Raw genomic sequence first — 20,628 nt, forward strand, 5'->3', positions numbered from 1 at the left:
GAAATTAATTTTATAATAATATATTTAACTTAATCCAGTATATTCAAAGTATTATTCAGCATGTAAGCAATAAAAAATTATGAATAAGATATTTTACATTCTTCTTTTTTCATCCAAATCCTTTGAAATTTACACTTAGAACTTATTTCCGTTTGACTAACCAAATGTCAAATGCTCAATAGCCCCGTGTGACTAGTGGCTACTTCAGTGGACAGCACCGTTCTGGCCAGTCGCTGCCACACGTGGTATGTACGTTACTCATTTGCATCCCCCCATCTTCACTCCCCCGCTGGACTGTGTGTTCCTTACCTCTCCGTCCTTGCACAGTGCCCTGTGGTTAAGAAATGCTTGTGAGTGATTGAGGTGGGCAGGAGACTTAATGTGTGAATCCACTAAATCATGAATGGATTAATGAGTAAATATGGGAGAGCATTCCTCTTGGCTCTTTTAACTACTCTAATGAAAGTTCCTAACAAGTTCTCTTTTGTGGTAAGTGCTGGCTTGCACAGGGTATAACAAAATTAGTGTCACAGTAGAAGAATAAAATAAGCCTAATTAGCTGTGGTGCTAATACGTAGTAGTTAATTGCAGAAAGTTTGAGCTGAAAGAACTTGACCATCAGATGGTTTGTTGTCCTCATTTGATGAGCATATGTCCCTGAGACAAGTGGAGACTTTGAGGTGGCACGTCAGCTCCGGGGAGATGGGTCTGCTGACACTTATAGTTGATTTAACTCTATTGCAATAAATCTGAAGTCCTGTGTTTTCCCCCAAATGAATGAACACATATTTTAGTATATGCTGCCGTTATTTCAAAATGACATGCTAGGGAAAGTGTTAACATAGTCTCAGTTTAAAAATGCTGCTAAACAAAACTTGTTTAAGGTTTTTTGTTTTACCATTTTTTTAAGTTTTAAATCAGGAACTAGGAAAGCTCATGTTTATCAGTCCAATGTACACACCTGAGATTCTATTTAAAAGGAAAATAGTACATTAGACTGTAATATTGGATTAGGGGTATTTTTTTTCATTACTGGGCTAATTGCAGTGTGGAGGATACATATGGAGGATGTCACTTTGGCATCTTATTCCTCTTATGGCAGGAAGAGAGGAAATCCTTAGAAATGCATGTGGCCTTTCTCTAAACAGATTGCTTCATTGCTTTTAGTTAGCCACCATAATGGTCACAAATTCGAACTTGGATAAGAGCTTGTAAATCAGCTGGCAAACAAGGTGTTTGTGAAGGGATTCTAGGCAACAAAACCCTAGGGTTGGTTTTGTTCTATATTCTTCTCAGGAAAGTATACTGCTAAGCGCCTGTTTCAGTATGTGATCATACCAAAAATAATTTGAGAGATGTGTGAAGCTTGTCCTGCTCTGTAGATCTTTTCTTATTGGATTGAAATTGAAAGGCATTTTATTTTGGCATGGGTCGGGGAAGAAGGAGCAAGGAAAGTGGGTGAAGGGTGATTCTGGTGGAAGAGCCCACCCACAAAGTTGTGTTTTTCCAAAAAGTGCAGCTAAATAGAATTGATCAGTCACTAATGAGTGGAAACCTGCCATGGTGTTTCAGTTAGGCTAAGGTGTGTGTTCATCCCCTGGAGGATAAGTAAACGTTTTGGCCTCATCCCCATACTCTACATGTTTCCTTGTATTGGATCTGGGCTTAAACATTGTGGGTGTTCCTCCTATACCTTTTACGTTATTGAATTAAGATCAGTGATTCTCAGACTTAGGTGAAAGCCTGCAGCATAGTTATCACCTGCGGAGCTGTGAAAACTATAGATCCCTGGGTCTCAGCTCAAGGTTTCAATTCAGAAGTTCTGGGTGGGGTCTTGGATCTGTATAATACAGAGGCGAGCAGGCATTTGACAGGTTAAGATCAGGAGGTGGTAGGGGAACATTCCAGATTGACAGACAGCATTTCTGGAGGCATGAAGGTGACGCATGAGGAGGCAAAACAGTCAGTAGTCCTTGTGCATAAGACTTGGGATGGGGTTGGTGAGGAGGGCAGGGGGGACCACAGTGGGTCTGTGTGCTGCATCAGCCTGGCAGGCTGTGGGTTGAAGGGTTGCACGGCTTAGCACATGGAGAGACTGTCCTGCCCTGGGAGCTGGATCTCCAGGTTATACTGTTTGTTTCTTCCTTCCTGCCTTCCTTTGGGGGATTAAAATGGAAGGAAAGTCTTTGCCCTCACATTTCCATCTACCTTCCCTACTTCCCCCTATTTCCATCTACTCTGTTCCCTACTTTGAACTATTAGGAGGTTTCACCTATGTGTGAACAACAAAATAAAAAAGGTTTCAAGAGAGTGAGGTTTTGGTCCTTTGCCCAAATTGCCCCTGTATTCACCTAGTCTTCTAAGGAAGAAGCACTTATGTTGAGCTTCAGTTTTAAATCTTTCAAGTTGTGGATGATAATCTGAAGATCTGGTCACTTGTAGACCAGTTTTAAAAATAGATGCTGATTTTATATTTATGGTCAAGGCAAGTAAAAATGACCTCTTATTAATCTTTTTAAAATTGTTTTACCGCAGAGCACCTCTGTGACCTTGGACTAATTCCCTAACTTCCGTGCCTTGGTTTCCTCATCTGTAAAACAAGGGTTGGTGGAGGACTAAATATACTGCTTATCATAGTGCCAGGCACAGAGTAAGCCCATGCTGAGCAGAGCTGTATTGGAGCCTGAAGCAAAAAGAAAAAACAATCAGTAGTACTGATCTTATCTTTATTTCAAGTTTTGATTTGTCTGTCATGGCTTTTTTTGGGTATTAACTTTGATTTAGTATTTCATTAAATTTTATGTATCTTGATTACTGAGTTTTTAGTGCTGTCTTAAATTCTGTTCCTCAGTTGAGTGCCTCACTTAACCTATCCCAGTCCCGGCCATGGAGGAAGTATTATATATGCATTAGCTACTTTTTAGACATAATTTAAAAAGTTTCCCAAATGGTAATAAATGGCTTTAGAAGGTTTAAATAATGTGCTTAGTTTAAAGTAATTCATGCTTATTAAAGAAAGTCTAAAAAGTATAGATAAGTAGAAAGTAGGGAAGATGAAAGCCTTTGTTCCATATTTCAGACACAACTGCTGTTAACATAGCATTTCAGTTTTCACTTCCTGTTATCTTCCATTCTAATATTTTCAGGCCTCAGAAAACTCTCCAGTATTTTCCGTGGCTCCCTTAAGGAGATACATATTTGAAAGGGAGGTAAAATTATGTTTGAAATAAAACTTAGGGGCTTCCCTGGTGGCGCAGTGGTTGAGAATCCGCCTGCCAGTGCAGGGGACACGGGTTCGAGCCCTGGTCTGGGAAGATATCACATGCCACAGAGCAACTAAGCCCAGGCGCCACATCTACTGACCCTGTGCTCTAGAGCCCACGAGCCACAACTACTGAGCCCACGTGCCACAACTACTGAAGCCACATGCTTAGAGCCTGAGCTGTGAAACAAGAGAAGCCACCACAATGAGAAGCCTGTGCACCACAACGAAAAGAAGCCCCTGCTCACCGCAACTAGAGAAACCCTGTGCGCAGCAATGAAGACCCAACGCAGCCAAAAATAAATAAATAAATTTATTTTAAAAAAAACCATAAAATATTCCGACCTACTTAATTACTAGGTTTAAAATTAATTTTGAAGCATAGCTCCAAAGCACAGCAACTATGTCAACTTAGGGTATGTTAGTTAATTTATAAGAACACCAGTTTCTATAAACAAAAATACCTCCATATAGTGTAATTATTGTAACGGTTAAATTGAAATGAATTAAATGAGTATGTATGTTGAAAGCCTAGCACATAGTAGGGACTTGGGAATGGTTTCCTTGCCCATCTCTGCCAGACCCCAAGCCACTCATTCTCTTCCCTTTTCGCTCCCCTTCTGTGTTGAAATTCCTGTGTGACAGTTACCTAAATAAATAAATAATTATTGACTTCTAGGTTTAGGTCTTGGCAAAGCATAAATTGAAGTGTATGCCTGGAAGGTTCCTGAATGCTTCATACAACTTTGGAAGACTCATTTATTTCGTATTTATTTAACCTGCTATTTTCGAATCGACAGAGGGACTTGAAGACCTGGTCCCCTTTTGTGGAAAGGCCCCTGGTGTTGCACTTTTCAGAGCTTGATTAAACATGTCTCTCTCTTGCTCTCTTTTTTTTTTTTTCCACCTCTCTCTTTTAACTGTGTTTTTCCTGGAAGAAGAGTTTTTTCCCTTGTGTGAGGGGGGAACGCTGAAGTCCATTGTGTTGCATGTGTAATACTTTAGAAATGTGACAGAAGTAACACTGGACTGTTCAACCTTCAGTACAGGACCAGAGATGCTGCAGCTCCATCACCACCACCACCACTGTTGGTTTCTGAGTTGTGTGATGTGTGTGTGTTGATTTGGCAGTGAAGAGAAGCTCTGATGGCCTGCCTTCCTTTGACATTTGCCCTCCCCACCTGCCTTGTTTGTATCTCCACCTCTGGTCACCTTTATTTGTAGCTTATCTATGAAAAATTCATTTAGTTTAGTTATGTATTTTTACAAGCACTCGGGGGGGAAGCTTTGACTTGTCAGGATGTATTGTCCAGGAATAACATTTGAGCCCCCTAAAACTGTCGGCTTTATTTTCTATTCCTTGTCAGTCTCTTAATTTCACAAAGGAAACCAGTCACAATGAGCTTGGAGGGAGGGCCCTCATTTAGGCAGCAGGATGAGAAGGACACATCATCCTGGCTGCTGATGAGTTTATCTTATGGAAGGGACATAATCTACTGCTTTTTAAAAGAGGGGACTTCCCAATTATTGTTAGGGAACCGGTATGACTGTAAATGATCATTGTCTTTTAAATGCAGGCTACATTTGGCCAGATCTTCTGGAGGAGACTCCACACCCCCTTTGCGAAGTTTCCTCATGGTGGGTTTGCCCCTTGCAGCCTGGGAGTGTTTTCCTTTTTGCAGAAGTAGGTGTGCAGTGTTGGCTGGACCCGTTCTCTCTCCTTCCCCCTTGTTAGGGAGCTGATGGCCATGAACTGTGATACCTGGGAGTAATCAGAGCCCTGTGACCTCTTCCTGCTTGTCCCATCTCTGTCGTCTAGAGATGCAGGCATCAAGATGGTCCCCCGGCTTTGCGCCTTATAAACACTGATGGAACATGCTTTAAGTAAATTAACATACACAAATATTTTAATGAAACCTGTAAACCTGGGGCGTGGTTATTCGTGTTTTTCCTTATGTTGTTTTGAGAGGTGGTTATGGGGAGAAGTGAAAGAGTGGACATTTGTCTTCCATTTATAACCAAATAAGGCATTTGAAAGAAAAACTTTAGTGCTTTCAAAAAAGGTTTTGATTATTTTTTTCTTACCAAGCATGCATTCTCTGGCCCTTCACCTCAGTATTTGTCACGTGGTGAGGAAAGTTAGAAAATTCAACTTCATGTGAACTCCCTTGATGCTTGAGTTTGTGATAAATCAAACCAAGGTGAGGCAGTTTCATCCTTTGTTTCTATAAGCAAACATTTATGGATTACTTACTGTGTACACAGTACATAGCCGTCCCCCCTTCCCGGGCTCAAAGCTGCCGAGGGGAGATAACACATGCTCCAGTCAAGGTTGAGGCTGCAACAGGCCCGGCTTTGGTAGCTCAGGCCGGGAGTTTCATTTCCTGAGAGGAATCCCAGGCACATTATGTTTTTCTTGGCTTTGTAAATTTCCATCTCTGAAACAAATCATTGACACTGCTGGCTGCGAATTATCATTATAGTGACTAAAATAAATAGTTCACAGAAAAACTGTGGGTATGCAGAGTGTTAAGAGCTCTATATCCAGACTGAGGGGTTCCCGACCCTTTAGTAGATGCATCCAATAAATGTGTTTTGAGCACCTACCCTCTTCTAGGACCTGGGAATAGAAGAGTAAACAAGATAGACAAAAACCTCTGTCTTCACATAGCTTCTTCTGTTTTTAAATTGGAGTTAGACAGACACTAAACAAATAAGGAAAACAGAATATAGAGTGCCAGATGGTGATGGGGGCTGTGCAAGAATGGAGGCAGGAAAAGGGGATGCTGCGGGTGGGAAAGGCTGTCTTTACTGAGAAGCTTCTAGATCATTCACAGCTGTTGGAGGCAGCGTTCCTCCACGTGGTGGGACACGTCCATTATCCACCTGGGTCTTGGGAGTGAACAGTATCTAGCTAGGATAATAATGGTGGACTTTCTGATCCCCGTTTTCCAGGTGAGGGAACTGGGCCCCCAGAATGGCGAAGTCGCTGTTCTAGATTCCCACAGCCGGTACCAGAGAGCAGCCAGTAGAAATGGGAGGACTCTGCCCATCTTACTTTCCTCATCTGAAAACAGAGCCTTCTTTAGGGCCTGTTCCCCACTGTCCCAGCCCTGTGGGCTCACCCACCCTGGGGAGAGAGGGCAGCAGGCCTCCCCTTCCTGCTTCTTCACCAATAGAACATCCTATAGTTCTTGTCCTCTGCCAGCCTGTCAGCTCTGCCCCAGCTCTGTTGGAAGTGAGGATCTGACATGTTTAGAAATATATCTACCTTTTAGTCTTTGTGTTTTTCTTCTGTGTGTAGTAGGGCAATATGATTTTGAAATGTTTAACATTCCATTTGGATGGTTTATTTCTCCCCAAATGCCATCAATAGGGGAAGTTTTAACAGTTAATATTATAGACATGTAGAGCTGGAAAGATCTTTTGGTGTTAAGTTCTCTGTTGTTTTACAGGTAAAGTGTGTGGGACCCAGAGAGGTGAAGTGACTTCTCTAAGAGCACACAGCTCTATCCTGTTGAGCAGTATAGTGGGGCTGAAACCTCAGTGTGAGCTTTCTCTATGCCATTACCTTGTAATACAGCATATTTGTTTATTTCTAACTCTAGAAGTGATAAGTGCTTTTGAAGAAAATCTGGAAAACAAGAGTGAGAAAAATAAAATCACTAATAATGTTACATACCAGAAGTAACCAGCAGTCACATTTTGTCGTTGCTGTTGTTTTCAGTCTTGTATATGTGTATAATTGTGGGCATTTCCTCAATGTCATTAAAAGTTCTCAAAAAGCATAACTTTTATTGGTTCTATTATTTGCCCTGTTTGGAGGTTTACTGTGTTGGCCTTTGGGTGTCCCCTGGGCATTAGGCTTCATCTGATGACTCATTTGCTGACTTGGCCATCAATCAGCAAATGAGTAAGACTGCAGGTGTTGACACTGCTGATTGCCATCTAATGGTCTGTTTATTTAACCACTTAAACCATTTAAATTGCTTTATCTCTACTCAAATTGAATTTGAACCTGCTAAAGTGAAGCGCTTTGTATCTTAAACCTTTGGTTGACTCTGGCTGGTCCCTCTGGACCCGTTACCTTATTCTGTGAGTGGAGGGTCTTCCCTTGGTCCCTTCTCTAAGAACTAGGTAAACTCTAGGGGCTTCTCTCCTCAGAAATTACAGGAACACAAAATTTTGGATGTAATTTTAGAGGGTTCGTGGACTACTTTCCTCCCAAGTTCAGCATTGGATTCCAGGCTAAGAAACACTAGGCTAGATGATGATGTGTATCTCGTTTCTGTGATTATCTGATTAAATCTCTAATGACAGAAGTCACTGAGGTGAGCATCAGACTTTATATCAGAATGTACTTTTGATATTAACTCTTCTAAGAGGCCCCAGGGGTCTGGTATAGAAACCCTCTCTCCTCTCCCCTCCCACCTCTACCTGTCCCCACATCTGTCCTGCATTTTTGTCACCATATCCCTCCTGTACTGTTACTGACTATTTAGCACTTTGCTCCCTGCACCCATTGCCTCCAATCTTGTCCTGTACTCTGTTCTGCTACTTCTGTGTACCATATTTTTGTTTTCTCAGAGGGACAGATCATATTCCCAACACCTTTTCTTTTCTCTGGCTAGCAAGCTGACCCATACACTGTGGAAAATCTTCAGTCATTTGCTCCTTTTTGCAATTTTTCTTAATAATTTTTTCTTACTGTTTCACATTTTCCCACAAAAGAGAAAAGGAATGATTACTTTGGAGTATATCTAATATGTATTTATCTACTCCAAAGTAGAGTACACTTTATTTATTCAAATATACTTTACATATACTTTAAAGGCATATATATATATATATATATATATATATGCCTTTAAAGTTAATTGTTATATTTTAAATATCCTCCTGATATGCCAAGAACCTCTAATAGGAGAGTAAAAAAATTCTGTTGAGTTAATTGACATTTATTCCTTGCACAGTCATTCTTTATATAGTTACTAGTACAGCAAAATGCATTTTGAATTTTTATATAATTCATTGCTAAAAACAAGTTTATTTGTACTTCTTAAAGGTTCACTTACACTGTTTCCAAGGATACCTTTGTCTTTAAAAATGTCTAGCAAGTTTTGCAGAATAACATTTTCTTAGCTGGGAGAAAGGAACATTTTAATTATTAGTAAATGATCCGTTGGGTTTCAGTTTATGAACAGTTGAATGCTTCTGCCTTAATTTGGGTCATTAACAAATGAAAATATTTGCATAACTTTACAACCACCAAATTGCACTTTAGGGCTAAAGATAACGGTGACATAAAACTGCCATAAGAGTTCAATTCAGCCAGTATGTTTTGAATGCTTGCAGTACCTCAGACACTGGGGACTCAGAGGTGGTTAAGATACAGTCCCCGCCCCCATGAATTTACAGTCTCACTGAAGAGTGCGGCACATACAAACTTAGTAAAAGGTAGACTGTGAAAAGCTCCAAGATTGGAGGTAAATGAAACTAATGCCCAGATGGCATCAGAAGAGGAGCTAATTCAGTCTGGCCAGGAGGATCCAGGGAGTTTCAGAGGGAAGGTGGCATGTAAACAGGGTCTTGAGATGTCCTCTGGGGGAAAGGGTCCTTTATTCAACTTCTTGCTTTTCAGAATGTGATGGAACTTCATCTTACGGTGGGAGGAGGAAGATGGGGGCTTTGGAGTCTAAAGTTAGCCTTCCTTATAGTAAAAAATTACCCTTGGAAAATTCCTTAAATTTCCTGTAAAGTCTTCATGTTTTTTTTGTACCCAACCTGTATAATAATTTGTATGTATATCAAAATCTGAGAGCTGAAACCCATATACAGAAACATCCATTTCATCTTGTCTCTGAAATGTTCCTACTTTCCCATGGTTTTTACTCCATTCTGTTTTAACAGTAAAACTCTATACTCTTAATGCATGTTGATAGACGTATTTGTTATTTTAAGAGTTAAAGTGGTTAGTGTGTGAAAGAACTTGAGGTCGCTAGAGTTAGGAGCTTGGTGAATGTTTGTGGATTTGAATCCAGAGGTCCAGCCTATGCCTTGTTCTTTGAATGTTGTAAAGTAGAACTTGACCACATACTTCCTGTCCTTCTAAGATGGCATTTCCTCTTGTGGCTGCTGTGACCAGGTGTCATTCTCATGTCCTCAGACATCGATCTCATGAATCCCTTAGAGAAACCACATCCTACTTGTTGGTTTAGGTTCGGATGCTAAATTCTGTACTGTGTGCCTCCCCTTGACAGGCAGACTTCTAAAGTGTTGGTCTGTCTTCAATGAGCAGAATCGAACAAGGGCCCCTTACATTGCCTGAGAAGTTAGGTGGCAGGATTGGTGACAGTAGTATCTCCATTCCTCTAGATCCTGAGAATTTCCTTCTTTCTTAAAAAGTGGACCCACTCGAAGGTGACAGGCTAGACCAATGTCTTGCTCTCACAACTGCTTTCCTTTATCTGGGATTTCGGTATAATGCTCTGAGGTGGTGGTGAGAAAGCTGTGTGAATTTTGCTGCTGCATTTCCTATAAACATGTTGAGAACCTTGTCTAGACATTAATCAGTTCTCTTTTCTGTAACTCTCTGTGTGAGAAACTTCAAAAAATTTACTTGCCTTACAGCTTGGTATGTTTTTTTGTTTTGATATGAATTATGGAACTGATTATGTTTGCCTTTCTGTCTTGGCTACCTGGAAGCTCAGAGCCAATTCAGAGTTTTTTCCTTGATTACAAAAGAAATGTAAATTCATGGCTAAAGTTTTGAAAAGTATAGAAAAACTTAAAGAAGAAGATGCTCATGGCATGCACACAGGGGGATCAAGACAACTGTTTGAAGGCTGTTGTCACAATCAAGCCGCAAAGAGGGAAGAGCAGTGGATTTTAAATTGCCTAAGCGCGTTGTGATGTGTTGTAGCAACACAGTAGGCGGAGTTGTCGTTTTAGATCACACAGCCAAAGTCCTGAATTTAAGACTAAGGTTAATTTCTTCAGATTGGAATAGCAACAGCAGCAATAGTAATTACCATTAAATAAATACCTACATATGTATTAGGCACTGTGCTATGCCATTTTTACAGTTTTACCTCTTCACGGAAATTACCTCGATTGGATTAAACCCAGATGCTGCCTTTATCTTTAATCGTTGATCAGTAGCTTTTACCTATTTGTGCTTTTTAGCTGTTGGCATCGTTGGAATAGAAAACTGGTTCACCATAGCATCATGGTGAAGAGTGTGTACACTGCATCCATACTGCCAATGCAGTGTGTGACCTTCTGCACATACGTAACCTCTCTGCCCGTCAGTTTCCTCATCTGTAAAATGGGAATAATCATGTTACCTACTTCATAGGGTTGTTATAAAGATTAAATACATTACCTCTGCAGGGTTTGGGACACAGTGAGCACTTACAGTGTTCATAAAATAAATAACCTTTTAAATTCCTTCTCATTACTTACAGAATGTCAGAGTATTTTGACCCAATAAATAGGAGAGCAGTTCTCTCCTTAAAGTCTAGAACTTCTGCTGGCTTAATGATGATGGGGATTTGAGGAAGAATTGGGCTTTTTAGAACATCTCGAGCCATTTTGAAAAGGTTTTCCAACTGTTGGTTATGTTGTGCTTTACTAGGGCTCAGTTTGTCTGTTTAGTGCTTATGGCTTGCCTCCTCTGATTTATAGAACATTTCTAAGTTTTGATTTAACTTATTTCAAATCTATATTTATGTTACAGGCTCTTTGGGTTTTTTTTTCTATCCTCTTGTAACTTTTGAAAGATAGATTTAAAAACAATTTTTTTGTTTTTTCTTTTTAATTTTGTTGTTGTGGGTTTTTTTGTTTGGTTGTTTTGGATATACTGTGCTGCATGTGGGCTCTTAGTTCCCAGCCCAGGGATCGAACCTGTGCTCCCTGCAGTGGAAGCACGGAGTCTGAATCACTGGACTGCCAGGGAAGTCCCCTCCCCAAAGATAGATTTTAAAAATCCATAGATTGTATTATTTTGGAACACAGAATTGGTGAGTTTATATTACCCTGAAAGATTACCCAAGGTTGAGGAATTGGGTAGTTTAAAAAAATATTATAGAAACTACTAATTTTTTTTAATGGACTCGTAGAACCCTTGTGACTCATTACCCAATAGTATCCACACTCAGAAAGATTCCTGATGTTTGAGTGACAGAGACTGGGGTGACCTCGCGGGCCCTGGTGGGAAGAAGAACGTGTGGACATAGGGCGCCATCTTGGCTCCCCCAGTGCCCCCTCGGAGCCCTCTCAGCCTCAGTCACTTGACCGGGAGAGGAAGAGACTTGTACCTATACCTTAGTGATAGTTTCTGTATTTTCCTGGATAGATACACCTGTATACCTTGTGGCACCTCTTGTTGTTAAGTGATACCTCGTTCCATTGTTTACTTCTACTTCTATTATTACTCTTGCTAAATTCTCCCCAGTCTCAGTGAAACAAGAAGAATAACTGATTGGGAGAAAATCTGCAGCATCCCAGGAAGTACAGATTAATATTTAATCCCATCTTAATGTGCATTTTCCATGTAGTTTATTAATAAATCCCTTAACACTTTTGTTTTGGTTTTTCCTGAGATGATTTAAAAGTTACTTCACTAGTAATTTGAAGAAATGATTAAAATAGCAGGCTTTTGGGAAAACACATTTTAAGTGCTATCACCATTGAACCATGGGATGGTGACCCATCTACTTTCCTGTGCTTTTGTGTAAATCTCTATTAATTGTATGAATCTGTTATTTATGATGTCTATTAATCTTGCCTTCTCAACTTGCTCTGACACTCCCGGAAGGGAGAGACACTCTACTCTGCCTTATATTTTTACTGTGATCCTCTCAGTACCTAGTACCAGACTTATTAAAATTGGTACTCACATACATATTGATGGATTTAAAGTAGTATTTTGTTTAATTTACTGTGACATGCGGTATCTTGTGAAAATGTGTGATGACCTCCTCTTTCATCTACTATAAAATAGTAGGTAAATTAAGTTTGCGTGCCGCGGGCTGTCGTGCAGGGAGAAACTCTTCACTTACATCTGCACGCATGAGGTGCCGACTACAGGAACCCCTTGGTGTTTGCACCTCCCTGCTTTGATCATCAGCCAGGCATTTGGTGTTGAGCCATAACACGAAGGAAAGCATCCGAAAACTAAGAATTTTAGAACAGCCAGATGACCTAGCTTCTCTTCAGCTCCGGATTTGAAGTAATTACGAAGGAGTCTAACCGTGACTGGTTTTCTTTTCAACACAGCACTATTCTGATTCCGGTCGATGTGGCCCACGCTGCGTGGAGCAGGCACGATGAGGCCGGCCTTTATCGAAGAGGCAGTGCACTGTGCATTGTGCAGTTTGGGGTTTGTTTTCCTTTGGCCGATGAGTGGGAACCTCCCATTTTCCGAGCAGTAGTAACACCCCTGGAGGCTGGCCCTCCCACCCTAGCGGGCTCTGCAGACCCAGCCGGCAGGGCTGACCACTTGTGCCTGGGAAGTCAGCTTCCTTTCTGTCCTCAGGCCCCTGGCATGCTGGTGCCTTGCACAGCCAAGGACTCGCAGCTGTCCCAGTTGCCAGACTTTCTGACTTGTGTTTTCAGCCGAGGATGCAGGCTGATAAATTCAGAACAAGTAGTAGAAATGTCAAAAAGGAGCTGGTGATCGAGTCCCCCCTGCAGTGCAAGGATGCAGCCCAGGGAGAAGTGGAAGCAGAGAGCCCAGGGCCAGTGCTGGTAAGAGGGCCCCATCCACGGGGCTTCTGCTGTCTTCTCCACGCAGTGCTTTTATTGCGTGTGCATGCTCGGGGCCTCTGGCTCTCTGGTTTGATTTTAAACTTGCCTTGCCTGTTTCTGGCGAACTCTCTTCTCTGTTTCCTCCTGTAGATTGACTTCAGTTCCACTTTGATTCTTCTTTGGGAGGAAAGATATGTTGATGTTTCGTGGGTGAATGTGGTTTCCAGGAGGCTCCTTTGTATAGAACAACTATGTATTGTTCATGTCTCACCTAGCTGCACTGTTGTCAAACGTAAACCCAAGAGGCACATTGTAATTGCCTTTTATAGGATTGAAAAACGTCTTTTGCAAAATTAAAACATATTTACATTATGTGTTTATGTGATTGTGAAAATTATGATGATGACATGGGGGGAGTGTTAAGGAACATAACTGCTGAAGTTAGTTACATGTATTCTCACTCATTTTAACAGGTTTGCCTTGAATTGAGCAAAGTAAGAAATAACCTAAGCTTTGAACCAGTTAATAGAAAAGTTTCTATTTTTAACATTAGCTAAACTCAGAGCAGTTTGGTTAAGTGCTTCGGTAGACTTTGTAAGGGAGGAATGTGAAAAATGGTTTTGTTGTTATCATCAGTGAGTAGGTTGTGCTTCTCTCTCGGAATTTCTTTAGTACAATAAAGGCACATAATTTTTTAAGCAAACTGCAAAAAACCACCAACATGCCCTGTGGTGGGGACAATTGAGCCTTTCAAATGATCTGTTAAAGGGATTGTTAAACTTGTACTTTGCAATGTTATATAGTGATTTTTTTTTTTTAACACGGAGGTTCATTTGCTGTTATAAAGTGTTTGGTTAATGAACTTAATTTTCAATTAATGTCTTTAAGAATCTGAACTTAAACTTCTCTGTAATGGATTTGATTTGAATTAAATTGCCTTTGACCTGTGAGACTGCCTTATATTGCATTGCCTTCAAAATTATGTTGCTAACCACGAACTGAGAAAGTCAGTAAAGTGTGATGGGCTTTTTCACTGTAGGTTTTCATCTGAGACATTTAGGCCCCCCTCCCCGCTCCCAGCATTGTTTAGAGATGTTATTCGTTATCTTGGATTCCTTTCTGCTAGCACAATAGTTCATTTATCCATTGAGAAGCTTGAGCAGCTTCCATGCAGTAATAGATTTAACCGGTTAAAGCTCCCAGCTGATGTCGCTTATGATTTCTTGGAGGAAGTTGTGTGGTTTGGGTTCCCTTGTGAATATTCTTAAAAATCTTTTGTCAGTGATTCTCCAGATGTGTAGAAATATTTGTCCAGAGGATTAAATACACTGTAGAAAGATGCTCTGTGATTTTTTTTTTTTAAACCACCCAAGTGACTTTTAAAAAACTTGCTTCTCTTTCTTGTGCTCAAAAAATCAGCCGCTTATGTCCCAGTTATTTGTTTAGGTCAAATCTCACTCCAGGCAGTTCCACGGGGAGTACGTTTTCCACTGTAATGGATAAGGCTGTGCTGGCTGCAGCTGCACCTGGTGGGAGTGCTTGTGGGGACCCAGAAGCTTCTGGCAGCATGGAGAGCTCTGGCCCGTGCACCTGCAGAGAGAGGTGTGAGGGAGAGGGGAAGGCAACAGTGATACAACAAGAAGCTTTTTCTTATCTGATGGTGTTTCTCTTATTCCATTGGGGTAACTAAGCAAGATAAAAAGAGCTACTACCAGATAAGAGAAGCAAGGATATTTAAGCAGAGCCTCTGCCCAGGGCAGATCTCCTTACCTGTGATTCTCACTGCCCACAACAAATGAGAATTCAGCACACTGTTCGGAATACAGCTTTTCTGCAAGATGATTTTTTAAAAGTATGCCAGCACAGCCATGAGATCTGTGTGTTGCAGTGCTGTTCGTTACTATTATGTTAGTAGCCCGTGTGCCTGTTGAGAATCCCCAAGTCTGTAATGTTTACTTGTAAGTAACTTACTTTGAAATCAAGTTTTGGCTGGTTTTAGTTATGTACACAATCACTCCTTGGGGAAAATATTACGTAGTTTAGAAAGCAAAAAAGTAATTAATGCATATAATTAGAAATATGAATGGTGTAAAATAGGGAAATGTAAAGTGCCCTTACCTTTAATTTCCAACAGTGCCCGCCATTTATTATTTGGTGTAAAACTTTCTCCTGTGTACATAAAAATATAACTTATTGTGTGTGTTTGGAAAATGCATTGTACTATAAATTTATGCATTAATTTTCTCCCAGAACATATCAAGAACATCTTTCTTTGTCACCACGTATAGATTTATGCCATCCTTTTTAATGGCTGTACCATAATTTGATTCCATTTGTTTCCAATTCTTTGCCATTAGTGCAATGTATAATCATTGAGAAATGGCTTTGTGGGCTGTGAGTGACTAACAGTGAATGTACTAGTAAACGTATCTGAAAGCACTTATGCTGGACAGAAGTGCTTTTTCTGTAAAACCTCTATCAGAAGTCAGTGTTTCTTTCCCCTCTGCCAGGGCAACAGTTAAGTTTCCCTTAGCAGTGGCTACTTGTTCCATGCTAGGTAAAGTCAATGTTTCTAAGAGAAGTATATGTTTGGACATTACGGATTTTCAGAGGCTGCAAGGTTCAACTTACAGGCACCTATGCAGGTAGGTCATGTCCCTTCACTGTGACAATAAACAGGAGGAAGTACATGGTGAATTTTCCCCATTCCTCTCCAGGCTCACTGCCAACCCTATAGAAAAATGACTTTGTGGGTTGTGAATGACTAATAGGGGAACAATCAGGATATTCTTGATGTCTACAAGTTAGTTACCCCACTGAATTTGAATACCTATTTTTGCCCCCCAAACTCTAACGTAATTCCTGGAAATAATTTATTCTAATTGTTACAGCTCAACAATTTAGAGGAAAAGGGTGTGGCCTCAGAGAGTCAGAAGTGGCTGGGGTATATGTCCTGTGTGTTGCCTTTGCATTGGGTTACTTTCAAGAGGCGAGTGAGGAGTGCAGCACAGGTCTTATTTTGCGAATTTTGAAGGTTGTAAGATGTGAAGATGGAGAGAGCTGCGTTTTCACGTGTTAGGTATGCTCCTTAGGTATTTTTAAAGAAGTATCTTTTCAGAAACACCTTTTCTATTTTTGATATTTTTCTTTTTTTAAAAAACAGCAATCAGAACTTTATTTATTGGCTTCACCACGTGGCCCGGTATTGAACCAGTGCCCCCCTGCGGTGGAAGTGCAGAGTCCTAACCACTGGACTGCCAGGGGATTCCCAATTTTTTATAATTTTCTGGAATCTTCAAGTGTTAAACACTGAATCTGAGTTCTTATTTTAACATTTTAAAGAACAAATGATTAGCTAAATGACCACATGAGAAAGGAGCATGTGTACCAGTGTAGAAAGGAGTAGGAGACTGGGCTGCTGGTTGGACAAGTCAGTGCGTTACCTGGAGAAGCCTTTTCTCCCTTAAGTTCTATTTACTCTAGAAATAGCAGAAACGAATTAAGGTACAAACCCTGAAGGCTAAGCTTATGGGTAATGATTATGTTGTTGTCAATATCCTATAAGACTTCAGAGGACTGTGATTGAGTTAATTAAATTATACTTATAAAGCTCTTCTAAAGTTTTTCTGCATCTCTATAGAAGTCTTTAGAAATAATTAATTATATTATGTTGACGATACTTAATATGTAGTTTCTTTTTTTTTTTAATATTGAGTGGTAAAGGAAGGAAGTTCCTTCAAGCTCTGTGTAATGACATATTCCCAGGTGACAAACAACAGGACATTTTACTGATTCAGAGCCATAAGCCTTCACTATGCTCTTTGGTTTTCCCCTTCATTTGTTTGTTTGTTCATTCAGCCACATTTATAAGTACTGAGGTTTGTCAAACATACTGGGTAGTGCATTGGGGATACCGGGGTGAGTGAGATACACGCTCCCTCTCCTCAGGCAGCAAGGTCTGGGGAATGAGGGGCTTCCTTCCTCAGAAATGCTTTTCACGTGGTAGTTTTTAGGCACAGTGAGTGTTAATCTCACCCATCCTTTTCCACTTAGGCAGAAAACACCTAAATCATCATCAGCTCCAGCAAGGACACATTCTATTTTTTAGCACCTAAAGCAGGCCTAGCCTTGCTTTACTGAAGGCATAGGGACCTCTGTTCACATGAATAGTCTGTGTGATTGAGGCCCAGCTATTGCACCGTATTTTGTGGAGCGGTTGGTGGAAGGAATCTTTGGGAAGTGCATGCTTCTCTTACCCCAGAGAAGGAGCTTCCACAGCTCGTGTCACTGCCTCTTTACAGCGCTGAGCCACTCACGTCTTCTGGGAGGCTTGCTCGTACAGAGCATAAAAATCCACCCAGCCCCAGTGAGTTTCTTTTCTCATGTCTGTCATCATCGTGGAGGCAGAGTGGCTGGTGACTGTTTTTCTATAACAAGGTAATAGCAATTGCTTTCTTTCTTTTTTTTTTTTTTCCGCTGTAAGGATAAAAATAGAAAATATTTATATAGTGCCTCGTTTTGTGTCAGACACTGTTTTAAACCTGTTTAAACATTATTTCAGCTAGTCTCCCAATTCCAGGAGGCAGGTACTGTTATTATTAGTCTTTTTACAGATGAGAAGACTGAGCACAGAGATGTTAGGTAACCTGCACAAAGTCATACATTTAGGAAGTGACAGAGCCTGGGTTTTAAGCTGCCAGTCAGGTTTTCCAGAACCCATAAGTGAACACATATGTATGATTCATTAACAAAAATGAGTGTATTCCTTATGCTTGACATTGGGATTATAAAGATGGAAAAGAGGGGTTCAAAATTCTCTGTCCTTAAAAAAGTTTTTAAATTGTTAGAGGAAGGCCAGTTTCAAAGTGACAGAACAACAGCAGTTGAATAGCTCGGAAAAATAAAGAGGAGGATGGTCATGCCTGAGGAAGTTGGAAACGTGAACAAGATGGAGTTGGGAGTTACGTCACTTTCCTTTTGAGTGTCCCGTTTTATCATCTTCCCGGAACGTTATACAGGAGCACAGATTGGTGGAATGTCTGACAGTCTGGAGACATCTTATTTCCCCCCCTAGATTTTTTTTTTTTTTTTAAACTGATTTACAGCACGATCCAGGATAACCCTGAAATGTTTATTCCCTAATCAGTAGAATAGGCACCGTGGTCCCCGTAGTGTTTAGAGGAGGCTGCCATTTGCCCAGTGCGCTCTACCCTTTGACAGGTAGTGGCTAAATACAAGATAGCAGAACTATGTCACAGGCAGTGGGTGGTGTTGGGTGGTCTCAGAGAAAGCACTTTGGAGACCAGATTCAGGTTTGGTCTGGAATCTGCCTTTCAATCTCTGAGGATGACCACCCTTCCCTCCCCAACTCCGTGCCAGCCCGGCCCTGGCTTTAGTACTTTTCTCGTCTGTAAAATGAGAAGTGTGTAGTAAATAATCTCGAAGGTCTCTTCTGGGGCTAAAGCTCTGTATTTCAGGGTCATTAGCTTTGGTCCCATAATAACCTGTGATGGAGTCAGATCCAGATCCTAGAGTTTCAGTTTCAGGTTCTAAGCTTAGTTTATCCAAAATCGTTTGGGTTTTGAGTTGTAGGAGCTGTAAAACAGGGGATACTGGATTTCCACCCAATGTAATGAATAAGATGAGTGCAGTGGGTTGGCAAACCTAGAAATAAATAGAAGTGGTAGCAAATTTGCAGTTACCAGGGATTACTGTACAAGAGAGGCAAGAAGACCTGGCTTGAGCCTACAGATGACACGACTGAGTATAATTTTTAGAAACAAGAAGACTTGGAAATTATAGTTTATCCTCAACTTTCCAGAAGTTTGAAATATCCCTGTAATGTGATACATACAGCTCTTCCGAAGTTGCTCTTAGAGTACCCTTTTGAGGCTTCAGAAGTTTTTAGTGCTCGCTTTCCAGACAAATGTACGTGCCGCTTACTAGTGGGTCTCTGAGTGCTCTGCCGGGTGCTTGGGGAAGAGCCAGTCTGAAATTCTGTTTTGGGATCTCCTTCGTGGAGAGCTGTCACTACTAAGGGAGAAGCAGAAGTTCGTGGTGCCAAGGGCCCTGCGCTCACAGTCAGGAGTCCTGGGTCCTGTGTCTTCTAAACATTCGACATTTCTAAGCTGAGATTGCGTTTCTGTCAGATGGAGGTAGTCGTGGTGTCTGTCCTCCAGACTCCTCATCTCCGAGGGTTGTCTGGCTGCCCTGGTCAACTTACTGCATTCAGTCTTTTCTTTTTTTTTTTTTGTTTTTTTTTGTTTTTGTTTTTTTGCGGTACGCAGGCCTCTCACCGTTGTGGCCTCTTCCGCTGCGGAGCACAGGCTCCGGACGCGCAGGCCCAGCGGCCATGGCTCACGGGCCCAGCCGCTCCGCGGCACGCGGGATCCTCCCGGCCCGGGGCACGAACCCGTGTCCCCTGCATCGGCAGGCGGACTCTCAACCACTGCGCCACCAGGGAAGCCCCATTCAGTCTTTTCTTACTTCGAGCCATGCTCCAAAGTGCCACCGGACCAATCTTTCCAAAACGCAGATACGGTTATTAATTTCCTCCCTAAACCCCTCCCCTGACTTGCCTTTACAGAGAAGGCAAAGCACGGCCCACTTGACCCTCAGAAGTTGGCCCTGAACTTGCTTGCAGGTCTCCCTCATCTACTGCACTTTACAAAATGCGTCCTGACCCAGGCCCTGTATTCTTCAACCGGGGGTGCTTTCACACCCGGGCACAGTGCTTCTTTTGCCTGGCGTGGCTTCACTGCCCGACCATTCTCCCTCATCCTTCAAGTCCCGGTCACATGCCAGCTCCTCCAAGAAGCTTTTAAAACTCTCTCCCCACATCTTCCCATAGACTCTGTTCTCCGTGGCCCATCATGGCATCATTATTCTAGCGTGTTAGGTTATTATGCATCTCTGCTGTGTTGTAGCTAAGGCTTGTACTCTAGTCTCCCTCACTAATGCGGGGGCTTCTGCCCCACAGGAACCATGGTTTTCTTTGTATTGTCTCTGCCATAATGTCAAAGCTCCCCCCGCCTTTTTTTTCTTTTCTTCTCAGCATCACTTTTGCAGGATGCGAAGAACAGGTTGCAGAAAGGGCTTCTGGGGGAGACAGGATCTGAGGATCATTCTCCCTCTTCATTCTTCCCTCTTCCACCTTCATCACTTTAGCCACTAATATTCAAGTACGTTGAAATGCCAAAAAGTAAAAAAGGATGCACCTAGAGGAGCCTGCTTGACTAAATGTGATGTGGGTATTGTGCCCCCAAACTCTCCTTTGCTTCTGTTATTTTTGATCTAAATTAAAATGTTAGCTAACACTTTGTGACTTGAGGACACAAGTGCAAACTTAGGTGACCAGGGTCAAAACTCTTCTATTTCTTCCTCTTAGCCAGCACCCTTTCCATGTGAGTACTACTTCTTCTCATCAGCCACACCTGAAACTGTAACATCACCTTTAATGGTTGTAGGACATTTGGAAAAAATCATTGTGTGACCTATTACCAGAATCCCAGTAAATTGATTATATATGGAAAGGGTAGTGGAGACCTACAAGATGTAGGGCAAAGAAGACCACTCTTCCTGGGGGGAAAGAAAGGAAAGCGGGGCCTGTTAGCAAC

General features: G+C 41.5%; 1 protein-coding gene across 14 annotated transcripts in view; it reads left to right on the forward strand.

The window, feature by feature from the left end:
* DOCK9 (dedicator of cytokinesis 9) overlaps positions 1-20,628 on the forward strand; it is a 215,175-nt gene that overhangs the window by 26,368 nt on the left and 168,179 nt on the right. For 10 of the 14 annotated variants that reach the window (XR_014298048.1, XM_082675481.1, XM_082675483.1 and 7 more), the window contains exon 1: positions 12,861-13,012. The exons of 1 other annotated variant lie outside the window; for it this stretch is intronic. Coding sequence is in view for 12 of the 13 variants with exons in the window: in XM_082675481.1 (XP_082531607.1) it covers positions 12,887-13,012 (126 nt within the window). In the remaining variant the exon portion in view is untranslated. Of the gene's footprint in view, positions 1-12,788; positions 13,013-20,628 lie in introns of those variants that run through there. 3 more of the 14 variants (XM_082675477.1, XM_082675488.1, XM_082675487.1) reach the window with 2 other exon arrangements.

The sequence above is a fragment of the Grampus griseus genome, assembly GCF_964374135.1.
Source record: "Grampus griseus genome assembly, chromosome: 18".
Classification (NCBI taxonomy): domain Eukaryota; kingdom Metazoa; phylum Chordata; class Mammalia; order Artiodactyla; family Delphinidae; genus Grampus; species Grampus griseus.